Source organism: Lagopus muta, chromosome 5 (genome assembly GCF_023343835.1).
Source record: "Lagopus muta isolate bLagMut1 chromosome 5, bLagMut1 primary, whole genome shotgun sequence".
NCBI lineage: Eukaryota > Metazoa > Chordata > Aves > Galliformes > Phasianidae > Lagopus > Lagopus muta.
In genome coordinates this window covers 45,599,925-45,625,026 of record NC_064437.1, presented here as the reverse complement: position 1 = coordinate 45,625,026, position 25,102 = coordinate 45,599,925, and the positions used below count along the sequence as shown (strand labels likewise).

The 25,102-nt window shown below is 43.5% G+C and overlaps 3 protein-coding genes across 23 annotated transcripts in view; 1 reads left to right on the top strand and 2 right to left on the bottom strand.

Moving 5' to 3' along the window:
* Positions 1-6,813, top strand: part of VCL (vinculin) — a 59,219-nt gene extending 52,406 nt beyond the window's left edge. For 2 of the 3 annotated variants that reach the window (XM_048945539.1, XM_048945538.1), the window contains exons 19-21: positions 2,697-2,900; positions 3,530-3,634; positions 4,296-6,813. In XM_048945539.1, the coding sequence (XP_048801496.1) occupies positions 2,697-2,900; positions 3,530-3,634; positions 4,296-4,442 (456 nt within the window). In that variant the 3' untranslated portion in view covers positions 4,443-6,813. Of the gene's footprint in view, positions 1-314; positions 522-2,696; positions 2,901-3,529; positions 3,635-4,295 lie in introns of all 3 variants that reach the window. The other variant, XM_048945540.1, reaches the window with a different exon arrangement.
* The window catches only part of LOC125693507 (calcium/calmodulin-dependent protein kinase type II subunit gamma), a 761,290-nt gene that overhangs the window by 286,077 nt on the left and 450,111 nt on the right, over positions 1-25,102 (bottom strand). The window lies entirely within an intron of this gene.
* On the bottom strand, positions 4,661-24,859 carry AP3M1 (adaptor related protein complex 3 subunit mu 1). 3 transcript variants are annotated; one of them, XR_007377132.1, is made up of 10 exons: positions 19,511-19,635; positions 17,478-17,753; positions 16,645-16,816; positions 14,957-15,094; positions 13,199-13,284; positions 12,741-12,874; positions 11,869-12,076; positions 10,904-11,048; positions 8,563-9,745; positions 4,661-7,601 (listed from the first exon to the last, which is right to left on the bottom strand). XR_007377132.1 is itself a non-coding variant. In XM_048945588.1 (9 exons), the coding sequence occupies exons 2-9, from the start codon at positions 17,748-17,750 to the stop codon at positions 9,645-9,647; spliced, it is 1,257 nt and encodes a 418-aa protein (XP_048801545.1). In that variant the 5' UTR covers positions 17,751-17,753; positions 24,767-24,859; the 3' UTR covers positions 4,661-9,644. The 3 variants fall into 3 exon arrangements, 2 of the variants coding, with proteins under 2 accessions (XP_048801545.1, XP_048801544.1); XM_048945588.1 differs by lacking the exon at positions 19,511-19,635 and adding an exon at positions 24,767-24,859 and having other exon boundaries at positions 4,661-9,745; XM_048945587.1 differs by having other exon boundaries at positions 4,661-9,745; positions 19,511-19,640.

Genomic DNA, 25,102 nt, shown 5'->3' with positions numbered 1-25,102 from the left:
CCAGAAAAATGTTGTTTTGAAAATCAGCCTCTGTGTGTAGAAGCTGTATGCTGAGTTGAAAAATGTTGCTGCATCTTTGAATTGTTAATTTTTTTGGGTAACTTTGATACACAGGTGAAATGTTTGTTTCCTTCTGCTAATCTTGTATTCCTTCCCCTCCTCCCTCTGACCTGATCCTAGAGCTGTCCTGTCAGATACGGAGAGACCAAGAGGATGTTTGGTCACTAAAACAGCTCAGTTCATGCTCTTCTACCAAATTCTGCTTCTCGTACTAACTGTCCCCTGTTTCTCCACCCTTGCTGCCACCTGCAAAGCCTGTGACTGTGATTAATGAAGCGGCTGAGGCTGGTGTAGATATAGATGAGGAGGATGATGCAGATGTTGAATTCAGTCTCCCCTCTGACATTGAAGATGATTACGAGCCTGAGCTGCTGTTAATGCCAACCAATCAGCCTGTTAACCAGCCCATTCTGGCTGCTGCTCAGTCTCTGCATCGGGAAGCAACCAAGTGGTCTAGTAAGGTACTCCTGAGTCTCCCCCGGGGACTGATCTGTGTGCATCCAGCCATTTGGAACGCTGACACATTTGCATCACTCTTGATCCCTGCTGGGTCCCGTCATTCTGAATGAAAACATTTGCCTGCACTTCATCTTGAGGACTGAGAGTGGCTTCACAAGTTTGCTAGATCTGTCTGTCAGTGCCAGACTGAAGCTTGATTTGGGTCACTTATTAATATTACAAGGCTTCTTCTCTCTTTGCATCTGCCTGTCCTTCTTTGTTACAACAGTTCTCAAATTGTAAGCAGTTCTTATCTTTCCTCCCTCCTTTTCTTTCTACATTAATTTGGGCTACCTAGGAAGCCATCGCTCGTGGTTTCTTAATGACTTCCGGATGCAGCAGTGTACACAGCGTTCAAGAAGTCATTTCACGTGTCTGTGCTTGGCCTCCATTGGTGCCTTCAATTAAAATACCTTCGAACAAGGAATGGCTTTGTATGGCAGTGGTTACTGAAGAGGACTGACTGTCTGCTGGCTTGCACTTGGCTGTATTGCAAATGCTGCTTTTGAGAGAATTCTTTTATGAAGGAGCTGCACTGAATGCTGTTATCTGCTGAATTGAGATTGTTTGTATGAAACCAATGGACGTCTAACACGGGGTTCAGACATTCACAAGTAGCCTGTTTCTTCTGTCTGAGCACAAATGGTTGCAAGACTTGTCACTTTTAATAGCATGCCACGAAAAGAAAGGTTGGTGTTCCATAACAAAGGTTAGGGGTGTGTGTGTGTATGTATATATAGATATACAAATCTATGCTTAATAAAAAGGGCTTTAAAATGTTCTTGTCCTTTTCAGATTCTGATGCTTGGATAACTTGTTAGAGAGCTTCGTAAATGACATTGGTCCTAATTTCTTGATCCTCCTGCGTGAAAACATGGAAAAGCTTTGTGTTGTGTCACTTGCATCCTAACTGGTTATACTAGCAAACAGATTAGATATTAGGTCACGGTAACAAATAGTTCAGCTTTTTGTGTCACCCGTATCTGTGCCACATTTAATGACGTGTTTCAGTATCTTCTTCAGTTGACGAGTAGTGAGTCATGGAAGTATGTGCAAAGGACAGAGAAAACAGTTGGGTTCTCACTGTGTACTTCTTGCTGTGGTCTTTATTGGTCATTCATTGTGTAACTGCACTGAAGAATGTGTGTGCTAATACTTAAAATCACTCTGCTAATGTTTCATCCACACAGTAGGAATGCATCGTGGCACTCTGTTTCACGTTTGTCTAACAGCTTCTCAGGAAGGTGAATCTAAATGTACTAACAGACTATTAACAACCCATAACTCTGGACTGTTTTTTTTTCTTGCATAGGTTTCTCTCTGGAACAGAGTATAAGAAACATTTTTGCTTTGGTTTTTTTTCTTCTTGGTATTTAATTCCCACATTGCAAATATTAAAAGTATTTATTGACTTATCTTGATATAATTAACACAAGAAATCTGATTTGTAGTAATACCAGATTATTTTTTAAACTACAAGTTATTCTCTCCTAGAAGCTTTATTTTGAAGGGAGAGAATTAATAAAAAAGCAATAACTGTTTTCAAGAAATAACTTGGAAAAACTGAGCAATAATATTGCTTCTCATTTCCACGCTACCTGTGGCAAACCTTTGTTACAGATTGTCTTCCTCTTCCTTGTTCCACTTACATAGCAAGGTAGCAGCACAGGTGTACTTGAACAACTTCAGTTTTAGATGCCAGTGAAAACATGATGCTCAACTGCGTAACCAAATCAGTACTATTTGGTTTAATGAGGTGCTCAGCACACTTAGGAAACAACTACCTTACTCCCCTATTGACAGATCTGGAATTCCAAACGCTAATAGCACGCTTTATCTTAAAGTATAACCAGCAGAGCAGAAACTCCTATTCGTGGACAAACTAACGCTTTATCACTGTGATTTTTTCCAGTTTTGAAGCAAACTTTTTTTCCCTGAGTCTTAGGAAGAGAAGTATGCCATAGGCAGATAACCAGGGCAGATCTTCCCTGTTCCTTGAAGAAACCTCTTCTGTGTTCACAACGGTTTTTCTGTCCTTGACTTCCTGAAAGGGTTGCTACCAGAACGTAGGCTGCTCAGTTGTGACTTCTGGAAGCTGCCTTCCCGACACAAACACTGACCCCTGCTGTTCTCTTCAGGGTAACGACATCATTGCTGCTGCTAAACGAATGGCGCTGCTCATGGCGGAGATGTCACGCCTGGTGCGAGGAGGCAGCGGGAACAAGCGTGCCCTCATTCAGTGTGCAAAGGACATCGCTAAGGCATCGGATGAAGTCACTCGGTTGGCCAAAGAGGTGGCCAAGCAATGCACTGATAAACGCATCAGAACAAACCTCTTACAGGTAATGAATGAGTGAACTTGTCAGCACCTCGAAATACTTGGTTCTTCTCTTACCATCTGTGAGCAGAGGAGGTGCTGCAGTAAAATGCAAGTCTCTTCACTTGCAGCTTGACAGAATGCTACAAGCCGTGTGTGTTTTTACATGCTGTAGTGGTGCTTATTTTGTAAAGTCAGATCAGTTTACAGCTGAGTGAAAGATGGTAATGTCTGAGAGCTTCTGAAAGGTACTGTGCGAGGAGCACTGCTCTCCCATTTCTGCATTGCTTTGTATTTCATCTACTCTTTTCTATTGTGTCAAAGAATAGCAGCAGAAATGTAACACTGCATAGTTTTGTTTTTTCACTCTCAGACACAGATAAATGTCCTTCCATTCCCAGCTCTGGGTAGAACACCTAAGGAATATCTAGAGGAAAAGAGAATGTTTTTCTCCAGAAAAATTCTCAGAGCAATTAAAATAGAATGTTCAGTTATCTTACCTGTATTTGTCTGAAAGTCTTGAAAGTTATGGGGACCCCTATGCTTATTCCTTGTGGGATAGTAAAGGAAAACCAGAGAACTAATCTAAAGGGAAGAAAAAGTGTTATCAGTTGAATTTACAATGTGAAATGTTTTTTTATCCCTATTCTTTAGGTCTGTGAGCGAATCCCAACCATCAGCACACAACTCAAAATTCTTTCCACAGTTAAAGCTACCATGCTGGGCAGGACTAACATCAGCGATGAAGAATCAGAACAGGTAGGAGGTGTAAAAATTGATGGGAGGTGGAACTGCTGAGCAGTGTTATGGGGAAAAAGAAACAACACTAAAGCAGATGTGTGCTGAGAACTCAAGAAGTTTCCCTCAGGGGCTTAGTAAGGAAAACTTAACGCATTGCTTGCTGTTTCAAAAGCTACATTTGAATAAAGGAACATCAGTCCTCTCCGAGCAAAACAATTGTTCTGGTTCAAATCTGTGTACAAACGGTGTGCTAATCACCTTTCCTCCCAGAAGTGAGCTAGCAAAAGAACTTTCAGCTGAAGCAACAGCAGGGTTAACGCAGGTGGGGTGGTAGCGCCCCCTAGCGGCTCGTAGTGAAAATGCTTCGGACATCATCGAGTATTTATTTCACAGTTCTGTTGGCTTTCAATTGCATATTTTTCAGTTGGAGTCCTGCAGTTTCTGGCTTGAGAGATTATTCGGCTTTGAAAAACTGTGCTTTTATTCAGACTTTCATTGCCTAATGACAAGCAGGAAAGTACTGTTGGGAGTCAACTATCACTCGAGTAGCAGTATAATTTACTTTTCAGCAGTAGACTGCCTTAAAAATGCTGTACTGGGGGAATTACTGTGCACATTGGGTTTCCATCCCACTGTTATGAACATGCTATTTCCTAATAATGTTTGTTTTGTTTTCCAGGCAACTGAGATGTTGGTTCATAATGCCCAGAACCTCATGCAGTCTGTAAAGGAAACTGTGAGAGAAGCTGAAGCAGCATCCATTAAGATAAGAACAGATGCTGGATTCACTCTGCGCTGGGTCAGAAAGACCCCATGGTATCAGTAAACACCAAATAAGCATTGTCTTCTGTAACATAAAATGCCTCTTTTTGGAAATGGAAGAGATTTATCAACAGCAGAAGGTGCTGTATACATAAGCTTAAAATTAGCTTATGCTAATGCCCCATTCTGAGGGTATGAATTATAAGAGAATGCATTTAAAATATCTTTGGAGCTCGTTTGATATCAAACACCTCAAAATTCTTTCCAATAATACGGTTCTTATTCTTTTTTTTTTTTTAATCTCTTGAAGATTATATTGAAGTCTGTAATCCCAGAAGCACATTTCATTTATGCACTGCATATTCCAGTAGTTTCCATATGATGTTACAATACATAGACCTCACTTAAAGCTTGTGTTGAGAGGCTGGGACACTAACAGTGTAAGTTGGCAGTGATTTAGGGAAATCTTCGGTGTATGAACACTCAACTTTTCAGCAGGCTTTTAATTGGCTCTTCAAATGGTTCAGAAGTGGTTTGGATTTTTAAAAAGGAAAAAAAGGGATGGGAGGGGGCAAGCAGTTGTAAAATGAAGATTAAAATCCCATTGCTGAAATGATATGTATTTTTAAATTTTCTTGTTGACTTTTGCTTGGCAAAAAAAGTACTTGAATAAAAACTGGAGCTGTCTGTCACCCTCCTGGCACCCTATAGGTAGCATTTCAGAACTGTTGTGCTGTACCGAGATGCTTCTGGTGAATGTTAGTGGCACGCTGTTGTCAGCTGGAGGCCTTAAATTGTGCAGCTCTCCTTCTTGCTCAATTTAGTGACATACTGAACTGAAAAATCCTGGTTCCTTGAATCTGTGTCTAGAACCAGAAAACGTCACAGAAATGCTCCTTCCTTCTGGAAAGCAAAGTGAGCACAAGGCATGTGTCGTCATTGTTTTCTCTTCTTTGCATCTCATTGTTCTAGCCACACGAGATGGCAATTAAGATCAAGAATAGTACCCTCAGAAGATGTTTTGACTCACTACTCTTGCTTCCAACAGTGCAATAGCATTGCTTAAGCTTTCTGAAGCCCACGTACTACAGAGGTGGGAAGTTCGTCAGGTGGCCCAATGGCTGCCAGCGAGCAGCAGTTCCTAATGCTCAGTGTCCCCAGGTGTTCGTACTGGTTTTATCATAGTTGGAGTTAGGCAGTTTGAAAACTTTTTTGAGTCTTAGTAAATTGAACCATGTGCTATTTAGTCTTCTGTAGACAAAACGCGCTCTGGATAAAAAAGGCTTCAAATATTTTTATTCTAATATAATCTAACATGCCTTCCTATATGTAGTTTTTGTCTATTGCTCCATAGTCTCTTTTGCCATTTGGAATTGCTGTTTTATCATGGGTTGCTGTACTTTTGCAATGAGCACTTGCAAACTTCTGCCCAAATCAGCACGGACCTCCTGAGACACTGTTCATTTTTATTTGCTGGTAATTGTTGCACAACCATTATTGAAGTGGCCTTGTCAGACTGAGCAGATGTTTCACAGCCTAAAGAGAGAGAGAGAAAATAGTCAGCTGCTCTTTGCTGGTCTGTAACACTCTACATTTGGACTTGCTTCTCCCACCCCTCCACTGCACTGTTATCTAAAAAGGGAAGTTAAACTGATTCTAATGCATCTGCCTCAAACCTGACCTTAGCAAGAGAAAACATGTGTTGGTCTTCAGTTTGCTCCTGGTGTCTGGGTATTATGAAACACGTGGTACTTGGGGTCTTCCCTTGGTATTCTCTTCTGGTGATTACCTGGAACAGGAAGAGGAAGGAAGAGGTGCCAGAGCCTTAACCTGAATGTCTTGCATTTGGTCGGTTTATACCAGATCTTTTATGTAATTGTAATGTAGTAATTTCTATTTAATAGTAAATAACACTGAATAGTTAAGGGTAATTTTAAAGGGATTTTCTAAATAGTCTTCCTGCGTTTCCTCACGCTCCCACCCCTCTCCTCCCATTCAAGCTTCTCTCAGATTTTTTTTTAGCATCAGTGTTTAGTTGCTTGACTGATATTAATGCAATATTACTAATGCCTTTAATACATAATTGTTTATGCCAAAGATCACTTTCTGTTTATTGAGTAACGTTTGTGGGAGAGTTACAAATCATGGTTGCCTTTGGCGTTCTTCCAGAATGTTTGCTGTAGGTTCTCAAATTGTTTTGTAGAAGTTGAGATACTCATTCACCTTATGCAATTACTGGGTTGGTTTTTTTGAACACTATTGGTCTTCAGACCTGAAATGCAGCAAAAATTGGAGAAAGACCATGAATGTCACTTAGAAATGTTTTACCACTATAAAATGTTGTTTATAAGCCAAAATGCATTTATGTATAGTCTAATGTTTTCAACCTTATTCTTTGGTTCTGTTAAAACAATAAAAATGCATTTGTACAAACATCAGCCTGTGGGTATTAATGGCAATGGAACAAAAAGGAGCAAACAGGTACAACGGCGAAACAGTATAGCAAAATAATGCTTTTCTGAGCAGAAAGGTGCAGTTTCTGATTAAAACCAGTTGGTTTTGGTCCTGATTGCCAGTGAAACTGCAGCTGGAAGCACTTAGCAGGTGCTGTGGCCCAGTGGGAGAAAGTGGGGGTTGTTCCAGGAGCCTAATTGGAGGCCACCACTCCCAGTAGTGCCGTCCCCGAGGCTCCCAGCATTGGAAATGGCATTTGCCTGATGCTGTCAATACAGGAAGAGCTGCGGCTCTGGCCGGCACTTCATCCAATCTGATTTCTACGTGGCAAAGTAAAAATTACTTGAGTGCAAAGGCAGTTGCATGCAATTATAGTCCTGTTTCTGGCACAAATCTTCTTACCACCTTCTGTGCTTCTGTGTCAAAATTTCTCCCAGAATACAGAGATAATGACTTTCCAGAACCAAAATTTCTTGGCAGTGAGAGACTGAGCGGAGCCCAGCAGTGCCAGAAGGCAGCTTCGACTTAGTGACCATAGATTAAAGAACTCTGTTAACGGAGCTCTATCCATGGTTGAAAAAGAACGAGAACCTGTGAGATGCTCACCTTTGGCAGCACTCTCAGAGCTGGACAGCTGCAGAAGGGCAGCGCGAGAGCTGGCACTACATGCTCCTCAGTGACATCCTTCTGTTTGTTAAGCTGCACTGTCCCACCGGTGCTGGTGCAGATGATATTAGAAGGGAGAGCACTGTCCCTGCTACTTAAAATCCTGTGTTTGGAGAAATGGGTGGAGTCAGCACAAGAAAAAAACCTTTTCCTGAGGAACACCATCTTGGGCTCAGGGCCTTCTCCTCCCATGTCAGCGCTGCTGCTGACAGAGACTTCTGGTGCTGCACTGTGAAGCGTGGATGAAAGGGCTTTCAGAGACAGGAGTGCTGTGTCCTTGTGGAAGGTAAGCGGTGGTGACAGGGGGAGCTGGTTTTGATTTGTGTTGTGTTGGTATCTCTGTCAGTAACAGCGTCCCTTCGGAAAGACCTTGCTACTGTTGCAGTGGTAATACAGAGAGCAGCTGTAGTACTGGGCCCTGGGACATACCAGGTCTGAAGACAAGACTTTTCAGTAACATTAATTTAAGGATACTGGTTAGTGTAACATGGAGCAGAACTGTAGGCCAACCAACCAACTGGCAGATGTTCCACCAATTCAAAAGGTGAAGTTAGAAGGCCAAGTGCCAGGCCAATACAAATACAAGGCTTCCTCCCTTTTCTACAGACCTAGTAGTTTGAGCCCTGCGTATCTGTAGTAATCTACCGTACTTTCAGAAGTGCAAAATACATTTGTGATCTCCTAGTGTTATTGCCAAAGCTTCTAGTAGAGAAGATGCTTTTGTTACTGGCTTACTGTCTATGCTCCAGATGGGTTTCACACTTTTTTGAGACATAAATTATTGAAGGGGAAAAAAATGTGAAATTGATCCACTGAATTCATTTCCATAGCTCCTATTATTCTGAAGCAAAACTAGCACATACATATCAATCTGTAAGCCAAACAAGCAAAGGAAACAGATTTTCCAGAATCACAGTCAAGTGCCAGAATTATGTACTGACCAAATGCATGCTTTGAACTGTGGGCCACTGAATGTCAGTTTTGCATCATCTCCGTTCTGACTGCAGCAGCAGGACTGCAGCATTTCTGTGATTCTCCACTTAAACAAAAAACCCCTCTTTTACCTGCCATGATCATGAATGCTCTCTGAACTCTGAACACCTGATCAAATTCAGCGAAGGCCTGGCAGTTGGTTACCATGGAACTGTACGTCAGGAGTCACACCTGAAAGCATCACGAGCAGCTTACAGTAGTGATCACTTCACAAGAGAAAACGTATTTGCAGCAGAGTTCCCTTTATTTCATAACATTAAAGCACACAACCATTAAATACTTGACACTTGTATTGTGCTATCTAAAAAGCTACACTCCAATACACACACGGCACGAATCTGGTGGCATCCACTCAAAACAAAGTGGAACATCAAAACCAAAGCAAAGGTCTCACATAAAAAATAGATCTTACTCTCTGCAACTGTATTCTTAAAAAAAATGACGGTGGTGAGATAAAATGGAAAGAAAGTGGATTACTGAAGCAGCAACACCTCCCCAATTTAATGCAGAATGTTATTTTTACCAGCTCATCTGCAGATGGCACAAATGAAAGCTGATTAAGGCAAACGCTTCTTAAGAAAGGCGATTTCTTGTAAACAGCAAGGAAAACATTGTGTCTTCATCAGAAGCTCTTTCTTAGGAGTGACATTTGCTCTGTCCCTATGGGACCCCTGCCCCTTGCGTTTCTGCTCTGTTTCTGAAGGGACTGCATGATGCATTGTGAAATGCCAACTGGCAGCTGGCTGTGAGAAAAGCCCAGCTTTCTCTGCAGGCAGCAACAGCAGCAGAATGTGCCACCACACCACTTCCCCAATGGCCTGTCTGGCCTTCCTAATGTGCTTGGCCTCTGGGCTTTGGTATTTGGCAGTGTAGTGTTTGAGACGTTTTGTGGCTCACCTGTACCAAACAATTCACCAGCACGACAAGTCAGTTAAAAAAAAGTGAAGGTGTATTAGAAAAAAGGTACCTCATTTTAAAGCCATAATAGGAGAAACTAAGCTACGCTTTCATTTTAAGAGCTGCAGTGCACAATTGCTTTGATCCCAAACTAATCAGTATCTATTAATTAATTGGCACCTACTAGCAACATAAGTCACTAAGCAGTCATTTTTAACGTTTAAGGGGAATTTCCTCTTAGAAGTTGACCATCTTCTCATGTCCTGACTTGAAATTTTCCTGCTTTTGTAATGTATTTGACACCTTTAAAAGGCTTGTATTTTTCTCCATACATGTCCAGGCGATTTACTTTCAGTCCTGGTAAAAGACAGAAATGAAAAAGTATGAAGTTTAAAAGCAAAATACTAGAAATGTTGCTGGTCTGTTAAGCAGTCCTTTCTCTCTGCCTTAAGTTAGGATCCATTAGCAGATGAGTTCTCTTCCTACCGCTTTCACAAGTTCATGCAGTTTGAGACAGCAGCTGGGAACCCTCTCGTTGTCCAGGCAGGGCTCCCCTGAGAGGGTAACAACTGTCTTTTGGACTCAGTGAGCCAATACCTCCTTAGAAGCTACTGAACACAAGTGTACCTTCCAATGCGTGTGCACACTGAACTTTTGTTCCTAATAACGTTAATGAAGCAAAGGACAAATTGTAGAATTGTTTTCACTCTTAATCACAACTTCAGTACTCTCTTAGAATAATTAAGGAACAACAGAAGCTATTTGTTACCTAACAGCTAACAGTTTCAGCGTGGCTCCTACTTTCCCACACATCTCCTGCCTTTGGCATCCGGCCACGTGCTTTGTTACATTTAAGCTAGTGGATGGTGAACTTAAGAGCAGAGCATAGGATACTTTTCTCACCCAAGGACTAATTCTTATTAACTCCAAGAGTCTGGAAGGCAAAAAAAAACGCAGCCTGGTAACCCACCTGGATACTGGTACCAATTCTCACCTGCTGGCTTCAGCCATCCTTCCAACCAACTGCTCTGTGAGGTCCTAATCATGCACCACTTGCTCACAGAAGCATTCTACAGCTGAGCAACTTGCTTGATTTAAGCGTTGGCAGAATGAGGCAGTGGTTGATTTAACTGTACTTTAGCCTTTACCATATAGATTTTGTTTTGATTTTAGTCACAAATTGTTTTGGAGACAAAAAACTAACCAGCTCCGGAAGGTAAAAGGAGGATGTTATTTATTTGAAATCAATAAAAGTTGTTTGACCACGAGAAGGCTTTAGTGGTGCAAGTCAAGAGCAGCATTCTCAGTCATTGTCCCTTCACTAAAAGGAGAAATTTGCTTTTAACACAAGTCAGCAAAGAAAAATCTACATCCCTATGTGTATTTGAGTCCTGCTTGAGCAAAGCCAACAAATCGCTATTTGCTCATCATCACCTCCAACTAAACAATTCAGTTTCCTACCCCTTATCCTGCTGCTAATTATCCATCAGTTTCCTGTAACACCCATCTACTCACCTGAAATTGCAAGCTGTTGTATCTTAAACTGGATATTTAAACTTGGATTCTCTTCAGGCTTAGGGGCTCCAGACTGCAGGTTGACTATTCCCTTCAGATTTGGCAGCTTTTGGGGGGTAATTTTGCCAACATCCCATGTTAACACCTGTCAGGTAAGAGAGAACAGTAGCAACAGACCTTGTGGATACCACCTATGAAGCCAAGGTGAAGCTTTTAGCTGGCAGGCTGGGTACTGAAGTAGCCTGGTAGAATTACCCCAGCAGCTGGGAGCTGGCATACTGCTGGTTTTGTTTTAAGAGTATCAGGATCTGTTCTTTCTAAAGCAAAATGTTTCTTTGAGAACTTTCACTTACACTTCAAACCAAACGCCAATTGAGATTTTTCAAGGGCAGCAGAAAGCTCAGAGCAGGCTGCTGGAGCCGGCAGAAGGCCTGGAGAACTGCTTCTAGGGACTAAAAAGCCTCAGGAGCATAAGGAAATCGATGTCTTACCCCAGCTGAGAGGCAAGACAAACAAACTGGTGTTTCAGATCCGTTGTTTTCCTCCCTGTTGTCTTAAAAAAGCAGATCTTTGGGAAGACTTTTCTGATCTCTTGCCGCCTGTTTTTCTGACTCCTTGTTTTCAAGTCTACTGCATTTTCTCCAGCTTCTCTAAGTATGTTTTAAAGGGCACAGACTGGAGAATATACCATATCTGAAACCACCAGCAATATGTTGTTGTAATAAAGAAAAAGACTAGGAAAACTGAAAGGGAAGCAAAGGAGACTAATACAACCAGAAATCATAACTGGTACATCTCTAAGACTGAAAAAGGGAATTTTAAAGAGAAGATGTGAATTATTAAATATGTTGGAAGGAAAGTTTTTTCTGCCACGTGTGGAACAGCACTGTTTCCAGCACTATGCATTATGTAGGACTTGCTCTTATGTCTTCTAAGATAAATGCATATAAAACCTTAGGACTTACCTTAGTAACTGGATCAAATGTATAGCTGCCTTGTGTAGCAGTGAGGTTCATATTAAGTACTGCTTTTGGCATGTGAACTGTCATGACAACTCCTTCTACTGTTTTCCCCATATTCTGTTTTGGTCCAATGGTAACATCAAATCTTCCCGAAGAACTGTTCTCCTTAAAACTGATCAAATGCTTCACATACACAGGAATTGCCACCAAGCTGAAAAGAGAAGACAGCAGTTGAATGTTTGCTTCTCTGCCAGGGGAAACAAAGAACTTTCTCATAAATACTTCCTGTGTTTCTGCTGGGTATTTAACTTAGAACCAGTTTCTTTCAAAAGTGGGAAGTGATTTCCAGCATTTCAGCATCATTGCTGAAGCCATTTTTATTAGTGGAGAATGGAAAGATGATTTTCTTCTAAATTACTTGTCTTAATCTCTATCCTTTTTCTTTTTTTTTTAATAGTATTTTTTAAGGAATCTCACTAAGCCAAATCTCACAACAGGTGTCAAATCAGACTTAGGTTGCAGGTACTTGCAATTTAGACTTCTTTGATTTAAAAAAAAATATATTAACGAATAGCAGAGACCTCTATCTATCAAGAATCTTATCCATCAAGCATCTAGCAGCAACACTGATTACCAAGACTAGCCCTGAATTAGTCCTGCATGTGGTTTATCCCACTGAAGTGACTGCTGAGCTCAGCTGAAACACTGCTTTCTTCTTGCAGGGGGCACAGGGCTCCAGATTAGCCAAAACCTGGGAACGTGCTTTTTGGCAACAGTGTAAATTCCTCTTTTAACAAGGAGAAATCTGCAGCTACTCAGATGGAAAGCAGTAGACAGTGTACCTACAGAATGACCACACTGAAAGCAACACGTACTTCTGTGAGCTGACACGGTAGGAGATCAGTCTGAAATTCCCATCTGGAGGAATAAACGACAGCACTCTTTCAGACTCCCAGCGTTTGAATCGAATACATGGATGGAAGCTGACGTCATCCAGCAGCCTGGGGTTCTGTAAGTAGAGGCAGAGGGATGAGCAGAATGTCATAGAAGAGCAGGGCTTGAAGCACCTCCTGAACTCTACACAGTTCCTGTTCCCTGAATTCGAAGCGGCACTGCTAGCCGCTACTGCAGCAGTTCCCCTGAGTGTGTTCTGGTGCACAAAGGCTATTCTAACTACTGAACAATGCAGCAATTTTTAAGCTGTAACACAAAACTTGATATGTAATTTTTCTGTGAAACAGGTGCAGTAGTTGTCATGCTCTTACACTAACTCTGTTCATGAAAAATAAATATCCCAAGCAATTAAAATTGCCAAATGCAGTACTGAATTTACCATGAAAGAAAGAGAAAGATCTGGCATTCCTGAGAGCTTAATACACGAATCAATAACACCTTGGATTTCTGCAAAGACTGTGGAACCTGTGGGAGAAAAAAAGAAAGACACTGCACTTAACATACCATCAAGGGCCTGACAAATGTGAAGTGCAGCTAGAGGGCACAGGTGGCATTTGCACAACACTCAGGACCATGCTGGCGCAGACAGGGAAGGTCATTCCAGTTACCTGTGGTCAGGGCAGCTTGCTAAAATGCATGAACCAGGGCAAATGGAGTGTGCCTGAGCACCAGTGCAAGCTGTTAGGCAGAACTCGTACTGCATGTGCTTGCACTGTGGCGAGCAATGTGCAAATAAGATTTTCAGAATATGCAAACTCCAAATCTTCCTTTCTTCCACCCCTGTCTACAGCAAAGTGACAGGTCGTGTAGAGGTGCAGGGAAGCTGATGCACATGAAAACAGTAAATATCTAAGCACAACAAAGCACAGGATGTCATCATCCTTGGCTTTCCTCCTTCACACAAGACAGTACGTGTCTGTCATGATGTTAAATAGATATTATATATATTAAATATTTAGCCAAAAGAAAACATGAAAACGAAACTACTGAGTACCTAACCCAGAAAAAAAAAATTCCTTAAATGCTCTAGAAGGACAAAAAGTTATCAGCAGAGCTCTGGAGTAGCAGAGGTTCTTTTAGAAGGTAAGTAGAAATTATGGTTCATCTTGTCAAGAGGGAGGAGAACCTGGGGGTTAATAACTGAAAAGAAGGGATCCTGTTTCCGATGAAACAATTAACCAAACCACTATCAAACAGGATAACGTCCTTATTGTTGGGGAGCCACCTTGCCTACTTCTTAGTCCTTAGTGAAGGTTAGGAAAGAAGGCTCTGCATGGCAAGTCCCTCAGGGATCGCAGCAGAAAAAAGTGGCTATGGCTACAGCAGTGCAGCCCCAGCAGGAAATTCAAAGAGTCTCGTGGATGCTGATTGGGCTTGGAATATATACAGAAATAAAAACAGAGTCCTGATTATAACTCCTCAGGAAAGGCCCTCGCACCACTCTTAGGAATCCCATTGAGCCAGCAGAGCGACAGAGCCCTTATGGTGCTCTGAGTGTGACTGCCACCCTCTTTTAGTGTCAGAACAGCAGGAATAAGAGCTGCACAACAGGTATTTATGGCTATCCAGTACAACTGGTGCCAGAGTGTTTGTCAAAGTGGCATACGGAAACATTTTCCACATATGTTAAAAAAATAGAAAGGAGTATTATTATGCTTCCTTATGTTTTTCCAAGGAAAGCAATTCTGTGCAGGAATTCTGCAACAAGTTTTGACTTGCTATCAGAGGAAAGCTGATGATTTCTTTTGTCTTGTTCACTTGAGGGCTTATAAGCAATAGGATAGATTATGGGTAAGCACAACGTGAGATAATTTTGCCATCACATTTAAAACTTTTAAGAATTTTTTCTCATTTGTATCTCAAAAGAATCAACATGCAACCAGAAAATATCTAATTACTGAATATTTATTGTAGACGTACAGTGTGCTCTTTAAGCATCTTAGAGCATATTGCCATAAACTGAAGGATATAGCTGGGCATGTTATTCAAACTTGGTTATATGCTTCTACTTTAGACACAGATCCATGCATAAAAAACAGATGCAAAAAACCAGCTGCACTGTATTCTCCCTAAAATCAGTGTCTAACTGTAGACACATTCAACAAACAAAAACCAAGGAGTTTGCAAGGCATCTTACCTGATTTGTCTATAATCGCATCAATTTCTTCAATGACATCAAAGTAGGCTTCATTGTTTGTGTATTTTACGCCCGCTCTGCGCCAAGGAATGTTGGACAGCTGTCCGGTGGGAAGGGTGTCACCCACATTACTGCTGCCTTAAGAATGGAAAGGAACTCAACATCAGTGATTAATTACAAGAGGAATGTTGTAACAGCTGCAATCAAGAAACAAAACAGGATTTGACCCCTAGAACTGCAAACTAAACCCCAACCACTGCAATTTCATTTGTTGGGTGATGTGAATGAACTTTAAGGATGTATCCAGCCTTATTACAGCTTTCAGATTTTATACTTTGCACAGCAAAATACAAAGCTCTAGTCAGCTGCATGTTGGAGTAGGAGGAGATGTGGGCCTACATCCCCCAGAGGATTTCATCACTGCAGCTGAAGATGTTACAGCACATTTTCCTCGTCTTCCTGCAGTGCTAGCAGGCTGCCTTTGGGACCTATTTGATGGTAAGAGCTCTCACAAAGAAAGACCTGAAAGAAGATTTAAGGAGGGCTCCCACCCCTTGCATTTGTTACACCAAGGTTCTTGCTTTTGATGCCCTCCTAAGCTAGCCAGCAGTGATGTGACTGCCATGGCTAGGCCTGACCACGCACCACATCAACCCAAACCCTGTCCTGGTCTTGACTTTTTGGCTTGACCTGCCCAGTCATCACTGAGCTGCAGTGGGCCGCGTTATCTCCTGCTCACATCTGACCCCGCCTTGTTGGCTCACATTCCTGCCACCTCATCAGGGAGGCCTCTGCCCCTGCCTGCCTTGCTGTTACCCTCAGCTCCCATCTCCTACTGCCGCTCAGTGGGAGAAAAGGGCGTCCCGAGCAATTTGGTTATAAAGTAACCAGTACCATCATTTAAAAAACAACACAAAATAAGAACAGTAAAATATAAACCTAATGGGACTTTATAAAAAACATTAAACCACTTGTGCTGTCTACCCCCAAACCAGCTGCCCTGAGCACTGCCTTTGTGGCCTTACAGCCCACCTACTGCCTGCCTCCAGCACAACATACAGGCAACCATCTCACGTGTCTCTGGCCCAGGGTGACACTCCACAGCTCACCTCCCCTGCACCCACTTGCCAGCCCAGCAGATTCCACCAGCTCAGCTGACAGACACGTGGCTCTGTCAGTGTGAGATGTCCGCATTTACAACAGCCTGAAAGCAGCACTTAGCTTGATGGATGCTGACGGTGGCAGGGCGAGGCTGAGGACAGGCTATTTGCTTCTCTTCGTGCAGTCTGTCCCCAGGCACCAAAGATTTATTAGATATCTGTTAAACAGCTCTGTAGAGGAATTTCTTATAGTACAAAACCTTCTCCAGTGCCCTTCAGTTATTCAAGGCTTGGGCTAGCTCTGTGCCTCTCCCGGAGCACCTGTTTCCAGTATGTGCTGTCCCAGCTGGGAATGGCTGTTGCTGAGGGACTCCAGCAGCTGGGGCTGGATCAGGCAGTGCCATTCTGGGAATACCAAAGGGGCCATACACAAATGGTACATAAAGAAGGAATTGCTTTTATTCAACCAACCTCTAATAACTGTGGCCTCACCTTCCAGATTCAGGCCCATACAAGACTCTGTAGCCATGAGGTGCGATGGGGCTTTGTTTTCAAGCAGTTACCTCTGAAAATTATTTAGTTTCATACCTGTGATGGAGTTGACAACGGAACGCAGAATTGTGGGAGGCTTGATCAGCTCCTTCAGTATGTTGGATTCTGTTGCCAGTGGAAAGCCGTTGTCTAACATTTCTTCCAGCAGCTCGTACACAATGACCACATTGTCCTTAATTGCAGTCTCAGAACATTCGCCAAAGTAATCCTAAACAAACCAGAGATTAAAAGAGGGAGGATTTTTATTCCTGTTAAAATGCTCTGTAATTTTCCTTTTGCTTACTCTCTAGTACCTCAAAGAACTTTAGTGCTTAAACTGACACGCTACTTCTATTCTTTGACTGCATCATTAAGGACACGTAGCATCTAGAGCTAACAGCGAAATTATGTAAGCTGGTTTTCTATGTATACATCTCCCAAGGGTTCATCCACTTGTGAACATGAAACATATTTTTGGTTAGAACACCAATGCAGAATACAGAAGCTATCTTTCAGCGTGCTTACTCTTCACCAGAGGTTCCTTTATTTACAGCATCTATCAATCAGGCTGCAAACTGACTCCCAAGTCACATCTCATGGCTCGCACTGACTTCTCCATGACTGCATGATCATTCTAGTTTATTTACGTAACTGGAAAAGTACTCAAAGCTTGCAGAAAAAAAACAAGCTGGAATTTGGGTTTTAGTGCTCATGTGCTGGTATCTGTAAGTCAAATGAATACACAAAATAATCCTCCTTTTCTTTTGTACCAGCACTTAAACTGCAAAGGGAAAAGTCATGGACAGGATGATTTACTGCCTTTCTACAGAAGAAGTTTATACCAGAATTCCTTTGTAATTGTTTCAGTTTTAATATTAACGGCGACAGACCTGAAAAGTATCTGCTACTCGGTGCAGAAATTCAATTACGAAGAGCGGTGGCACTTCTGTCTGTATGACAGACACAAAGAAGATTTTATCGCGATAGATGCTGATGAGGTAGTGATGTGGCGTGGAGATGACAGGAGGCACGTTCTCAACATCGACTGCTTTCTCCTGAGCTTCGAAGAAATAATCACACACAGACTGGCTCACAACGCTCTTCCAGTGCTTCTCCAGGAATATATCACCAGAACAGTTTATAAGAAACAGGCTGTGGATCATTTTCTGTTGGAAACATTCAAAGAAGTTAACATAAGCAAAAGGATGGGACGATTGACATTATATCTTCTCCCACATTCCCTTCCTTATTATGGTTATTGTTTACTAACATGCACTGTGAGTTTAAGGAAAAGATACTGCTTAGCTGCTCTTTTTTTTTTTAATTACATTTTCTTTATTGAAAGGAAGGCTCTGCCACAAAACAATTAATGGTGCCTTAAGATGCCAAAATACATCACAGTGTAAGCAAGAAGTCAGTACCCTTACTTTCTACTCCCATCTCTACTTGGCATTTGCAATGTATTTCTTGAAGAAATGCTGGCTCTCCTCAGCCAGCACGGCAACATACCAGGATAACTGTACGATTTTCCACTTTTTCTTGTATCAGAGGATTTTGCATTACATTTACATGTATAATTGAGCATTGTGGTATCTTATGGAGAAATCTTATTACCTTGTCAGCTTTCAGCTATTGAACTAGGAAAGTGTTTATTTGCTAGCTGCTCAGTCTTTTGCTGCACTTGGATAAAGGACTGGGGTTCTTCGAACAACACAAAACCAGATGGTTGCTCCACCTAATAGAAGTGCCTCAGATGTGCTCGATACACATGGAAGAAAAGCTTCTAAAATAGCTTTATAATTGAAAACCAACTCACTCATGAATCAAGGGGAGTATTAGCTGCAGTTACTGAATGTAATTTTTTTTCTTGGATCTTTCCAGATTTACAAATAACATACCCCAGCCACTGATCCTTCACTTTATTCACAGGAAAAGCAGCTTATCTTTTTCTAAAAAGCAATTACAGAATCACAGAATCACAGGGTTGGAAGGGACCTCAAGGATCATGAATCTCCAACCCCCCTGCCACAGGCAGGGCCACCAACCTCCACATTTAATACCAGACCAGGCTGTCCAGGGCCCCATCCAGTCTGGCCTTGAACATCTCCATGGACATTCCCAGTGCATTTCTCAACATTCAGTGAGATAGTGAGTGAATTAAGTTACTGATTCAAATAAAGTGAATTGACTCTTTTCTCCACATCTGCAGAAGAGCCAAATGCTATTGTACTTCAGCTTAGCTGCTCAGCCTTTCCAACAGGCAGCTGCAATGCTTCAGCTGACCTGCAGCACAGCTATACTCTGACAAAAGCAAGTCTGAGTTTAAAAGTGGGCTTAGAAAACAAACGCCTTTTAAGCCAAGCATAGTGTCCTCAAGCTGAAGTTAACCTGGCATTTACATCATGCATAAACTCATTCAGTAGCTGAAGAAGCTGCCAGTGGTTCCTCATTCCTGCTGCCTTCCAAATACTGATATCGGAACATTTGTGGCTCTGCCATAACAGCAGGTCTTTGTGCTCACTGGGACCTTGCCATGTCTCTGCCAATTCCCACCCAAAGCATGCTGTCCTTAGTGATAGGCATGAAAAGACCCATGGTCAATATGCGGACAAAAAAAGCCAATGAAGCCAATGTGGCATGTAAGGGGAAATTATTTTGGAATTGTTAATGGCCAGTTTGCTTAAGAGTGAGAAAGAAAATAAAGCTACAAATTGACACTATTGCATGTGTAGCGGAAATGCTGAATCATGGCCTGAAGCAGTGACTGAGCACCTGGTGGAAGGCAGGGCCAACCCAGGGGAGCTCAGGTGCATGCAATGTTCCTGAGTGACTGGAAGGGGTGGAGCCAGGATTGACCCCTTACGGACCTCATGTAAGGGTTGGCAGTGGAGGTGAGGGGATTTCTTTGGAGGTCTCTGCATACCTGTGGTCTTTTGAAGGTAAGCAGCTTTTTTTCCTTTATTTCTGTGCCCACAGCTGTGGTGTTTGAGCAAGTCCTCACTTGCTGTAGCCTAGCACCTTGCTGCTCTGCTGTTATTGATGCACTTTCCATCACGTTACAGCATGCTTCTATGATACCCATCCTTGAACCAAATCAATCTCTGAGTTAGTTAAAAAAAAAAATCAGACAATTTTAACACCGCGAGAACAGCATTCTTATTAAGGAACCTCAGTACAGTTGTTCAAATCCAGTTTAACTAAGCATGTTCTGATTTTAGCCAGTGCTGAATGCTAAAACCCTCTAAAATCTCCTGGATGGCCATAGAGCAGCACTGAGTATAATCAACCACTGAATGTCAGTATTGTTCCACACCAAGGCGGCCCAAACATATGATCAGCTGCAAGGCTTAGAATAGTTCTCTGCACATTTTAATGTGGACACCATAGCACTGATGTTAACAGCTCCAGGCCCTAACTCCTAGGCACTGCATACTAAGTTGTTAGAGCAGTTTCAGCACATGCAGGACCTGCTTGCCCAGGGCCCACAGCAGAAGAGCTGTGCTGGGTGATGGCTGCTGCACCGGATGCTGACAGTATATCAGAACTGCATTACACAGCGGTTCTAAGCCCCAGCAGTGCTCCTGCTGTACAGCTTCATAGCAATTCTACTGAGCATAAGCTGCTGCATTTGTGACTCTGTTGTTTGAGCTAGCACAGCTGTGCAGCATGCCAACACTGGTTACTTACATACAGCCACGTTGCTCTATGCTGGTCCTGCATCCAGCCTCTGTTAGCAAGGCTGGGGCTTTTGCAATGCATTCCACCTACAGCACAACACCATGTCATGATACGCAGTTGAGAGGGGGCATGCACAGCTTGAAGGGGTGGCAGTGCTGGACTTGCTCCTACTTACTCATGCTCATGCACCAACTGTGTTCCTAAGTATGCGTGGCCCTGAGGAGAATGGGAACAGCAAACTGAGCAGTCAAGTCCCGCCTATTTTCAACCATTCCCTATTTTCCCTATTTTCAACCATTTTTGCAGGATTTCCCATGACACACAATTATTTTGCTTCTAGCAGAAGTTCCCTTCATTCCCCTCACATGCTTCTTTCTTCCTGCACAGGTTTTAGCAGTAGAGCAGCACGTGAATAACAAAAATAATGCAAGCTGCTCTGAGAAAATGGCAGCTGTATCCTTACAGCTCGTGTCTCCTGCCTGTACGTCCCAGCAGCCACGGCACGAGGCCGTCCCATCTGCAGTGAGCAGCTCTGTTCAGATGCTTCCCTCTGTCAGTGCTGAGCACAACAAAGCCCTTACAGCAGTGCAGGACCAGAGACATTTCATTTATCCCATGTGCTGTCAAACTGCTGGCACCAGCCGGGTAAAGACAGAGCTGATGCTGGATGTCATAGAAGTAGTGTTACTACAAAAATATCTTATGTGAGCTAATATTTAACAGGAATTACTTACAGTGCTCCCAGTACCAAAGATTTCCCAAACAATCTTTTTTTGTGTGCCAGATTTCATTTAAGATATGCACACAATGAGGTTTTCTCATTACTTTACGTTCTTCTTCTATCTCACCAGAATTTTAGATTTGCAAAGAAGAAAAGGTGAAAAATGCTGACTGTAAGAAATTCCTCTGGTAACATTAAGATTCTGCATGCCAACAGGTCAGGTAAGTAGCAGCTCAGCAGCAGAGCACATGAAGAGCTGGGACATTCCAAGGGTAAAGATCTTGAATCAAAAAAGCCACCAGTTTAAAAGACAGCAGCCAAAGCACACCACCACCACCTGAGAACCAGGAGAGTGTGCGCAAATGCCATTTTGAGAGGGCAGCACACGAATGCTCTATGCAAAATACTAAAGATGTCCTTCTAGGAACATTTCAACAGGACACGTCTCCCATCTTTCTGCTTTTAGGCTGACCTAAGAAGCAGTCTGAAGGATTTTGTGGATTATTTGCATCTTCAGCTCAAAGTGAGCCACTCAAGATCATTTTTAATAGGCTCACTGCCTTAGATACTGCTTGACTGCAGGGGATTGTACAGGTACTGCAGCAACAAGCAGCCCAGTGGTTTGCTCTTGTCAACTTCCCACCCTTGTTAGGAGCCCAGACATACAAAATTCCCTGTGGCTCTAGATAGTCATTTCCACTTCCACAGGAACTGAAGTCCTCAAAGAACAGCTAAATATTTTAACTTGGGCATCTTCAAACATGCTATTTCCATCCCTGTATCTTTTGACTAAGTCTGGATTTTGCTATTTCACTTTTTTTTTTCTCCATCTCTTGGCTGAGAAACATCTGGGCTCACAGGACAAAAGCAGAGCTCACTGGTGAGACTGGCCATGGGAGCAAAGTGACTGCACAAGCGTGTCCTTAGTTACAACTAAATACCCTAAAATGTGACTACTACAAAAATACTGCTGCCAGCTGCTTTTCCCTAACACTTAGCTGAGTTACAGTCAAAGCTCTGAAAGCCAGGAGTGAGGAATCCTCTGCAATGCCCTTCAAAGCATTCTTCACAGGGCTCCATGTGGGATGTGAGCAGTGTGCTCATACCCACGCTCCTGCACCTGGCTGGGCTGCTCAGAAGGCCACAGGGTCAGTGGCAGCGGGCTGGCTGAGCATCTGCTGTGGGTTGGTAGAAACAGACTTCTTGTGATAAGCCATTAAAAGCATGGAAAGTAATCAAATGCTCAGAGAAATGTGGAGAAACAAATAAGCTCAGATAGGTGGCTCCATTTCTATTTTGAAGTTCACATTTTTGTCACGACCACCCTGCGGGTAGTTCTGCTAGCTTTTTCCAACACGTTCAGGATGTGCCTTAAGTGGACAACCTTCACAGACACACTGGCTCTTAAAATGGTAAACTAATGAAGAGAAGTTCTATCAGACACTTCAGTGACATTTCCAAGACAGTCAGGGTGATGGATTTGAACACACAGCTTGCTGGGCTAATCCTGATACAATGTTAGCAGTTGTGAGTCTCAGATATCACCAAAATATGTCATTTGGGGGATTTCTGGAAGGCTCCTATCATCATTAATGTATGTTACTGCTGCTGCAGAAGTTGTCGTTAATCTTTCTTGTTTACAAGATGCCCACAGCTTAAAGCATCCCTACATTAGGGTAAAAATGTATTCACAGCCCTTCTTAGGAACTGCCCAGTCTATCTGTAACAGGCAAAGCTCCCAGAACCAAACCAACTGTAACTAACAGCATCAAGTGCTGATGTCTGCGTAACAACCACTCAGATAAATACTCTATGAGCCAAATCATCCCCATTAAAGACTAAATGCTTCACTTCCCAATTTTTCAGTGTACACATATTTATCTTCACTTTCATTTAAAACATTGTTAGTAACTTTCCAGAACAGTTTGAGAAAGGAAGTGGTCCTCTGAGAATACTCTGAAGCTGTCCTAAATCAGGGTTTGGTATCCATTACAGCCTTTCAACTTCCTCTGTGGTTATACAGATAAAATCACAGCCTACAAAATAATCTGTATAACATTTCATCTGCAGACTGAGCAGCTCTCCCATAAAATATTTGCATGGTGCCTCCGTTTAATTTAGAATAAGTCATGTAAGTGCTGGCAAGATTGCTCCATCTCTTGCCAACAAAACAATTTTAGATGCTGAATAATCAAACAGTGTTCGATATTGCTTAACTGCAGTTCCCTCTGGGATATGCAAGAATGGAAAGTTTCACTGTAAAAGCCAAAATCCAATAGAATTGCTCAGAAAAAAATAATAAATAGAAATGAATTATTAGAACTACATTTTTCACATGGAAGTGGAGCATTTCCAATACAATTTACAAGCAAATCAGTGGATTCATGACAACTAATGGGCCATTTAAGAATTCAACTCTCTGAAAGCAGCACTGAATAAAGAGATAGAAAGGACCAAACCGACCAAAAGGAGTTCAGCTCAGATCGACAGATCTTAGGATATTTTCTGCCTTTCTCCCCAGCTCCCCGTAGCTCTGGCAGGAGTGATGGTGCTACAGCTTCCTAGCACTCTTCTCCTAGGCTCGATTTTAAGAGACAACCGATGTTCACTGAAGGACACGCACAGCACTGCGCGCTGCTGGGACACAGAGCCTGCAGGTACTGCTGGAACCTGCTGCAAACAAATGATGGCTCTCGCTAACGCGTGCGCCCTGCCAACCAGTCCAGAGCACAAAGTGCAGAAAGAAGGACATCACCACCTTCTTCTATGAGAAAAAAACAGAGCCACACTCTTTAATTCTGGAAGAACTAAGTCAGCTGAAAAGTAAATAAGGAACTCTACACTGCAGAAAGATTTAACCTGGTTTCCTCTCACTTACCATGTATAACGTACAGCTGCTACTTGTCACTACTGTTCAGATCTTTCTGCCTCAAGAACTCCATTTCTCTTTCAGAAATTCCCATGACAAGATTTCTGTTTAAAATCACTCAATGCAGAATTGCTTGCAAGGAGAGCTTTGTTTGAAAGAGTAACTGAGAATGAATTGGTATGTAATTGCTTTGCACAATAGGAAACATCATTTCTGGAGAAGGACAGCAAATCAACACTGCAGGATGTGGAGGGGTCTTAATGTTTGATTTGCTGTCTGTGAAGAATTTTCAGTTATGCGACAAGGGCAGGAAAGGCCCTTCTTGTCCCATTTTCTCCCAGAGCTTTTTGTTTGCTTGCTTTGAGTTAGATGGCCCTCGCAGTATGAGGGCTCAAACCTTATGCATTCACAGGGATACACCACTCAGGCACAGTTTTTGTGCATTTGCTTATTTCTCTTTTGCTTTAACGAAGCTACGTACAATTCGAACCTGCACGCATCGCTCAGCACGACGACAGGACGCTAAGCGCATGGCTGCTTCAAAGTACGTTAGCGCTAAAACAAAACCAAAGAAGCCGCAGCCCGCACCCGGCTGTCAGACACGCGCACAGGGAGATCTGCGGAGCGCTTGCTGATGCAGGCGCTTCCCGAAAGAAGGAACAGAAAGCGGAACGAGTTCCCGCACACGCCGCGCTCCTCCCGCGCTGCACACAGCCCCGCGGGCCGCTCCCTCCGCCCGTGCTGACGCCGCTCAGGCCCTCGCCCGCTCCGCGCCACCGCCCGGCTCCGTGCGGAGCGGGCACAGTGGCTCACCCGGCCGCAAGGAGCCGCCGGCCCGGCCCCGCTTCCCTCGAGCACGACCCACGCCGCCCGCCCGCGCCCCGCTGCCGACCCGGCCCGGCCACACGTACCTCCCCCGGCGCGGCGCGTCCCGCTCCCGGGGCAGCGGCCAAGATGGCGGCGAGGCCCGGCGGCGCGCGGGGCCGCCCCCCGGCGGAGGCGCGGGCGGCCGGGTCGCTGCCTGCTCCGAGCGGCGAATAACGGGCGCGGCGGCGGCCCACCCCGGCCTCCACCGCCCCGTTCCCTCCGCGGCTCCGCGGCGACCGCCGGCCTCGCGCCGCCCGCCGGCGGCTCCCGGCCTCGAGGGCAGGCGGGGGACGGGAGCCGCTCGCGGGCGCTCGGAGGACGCGGCCAGGAGGGGCGGTGTCGCCCCGGGACGGGGCCGGGCGGGGGCGGCGCGGCGGTGT

Bases quoted from the DNA above. Each gene is read 5' to 3' on its own strand.
- AP3M1 (XM_048945587.1), bottom strand. From the start codon at position 19,639: ATGGAAAGTGCATCAATAACAGCAGAGCAGCAAGGTGCTAGGCTACAG. The intron at 15,095-16,644 runs GTATGAAACTAA...TCCATTCTTAAG, and splicing joins CGTTGTCAACTCCATCACAG to GCAGCAGTAATGTGGGTGAC. The intron at 12,875-13,198 runs GTAAATTCAGTA...CTCTACTTACAG, and splicing joins ATCTTTCTCTTTCTTTCATG to AACCCCAGGCTGCTGGATGA.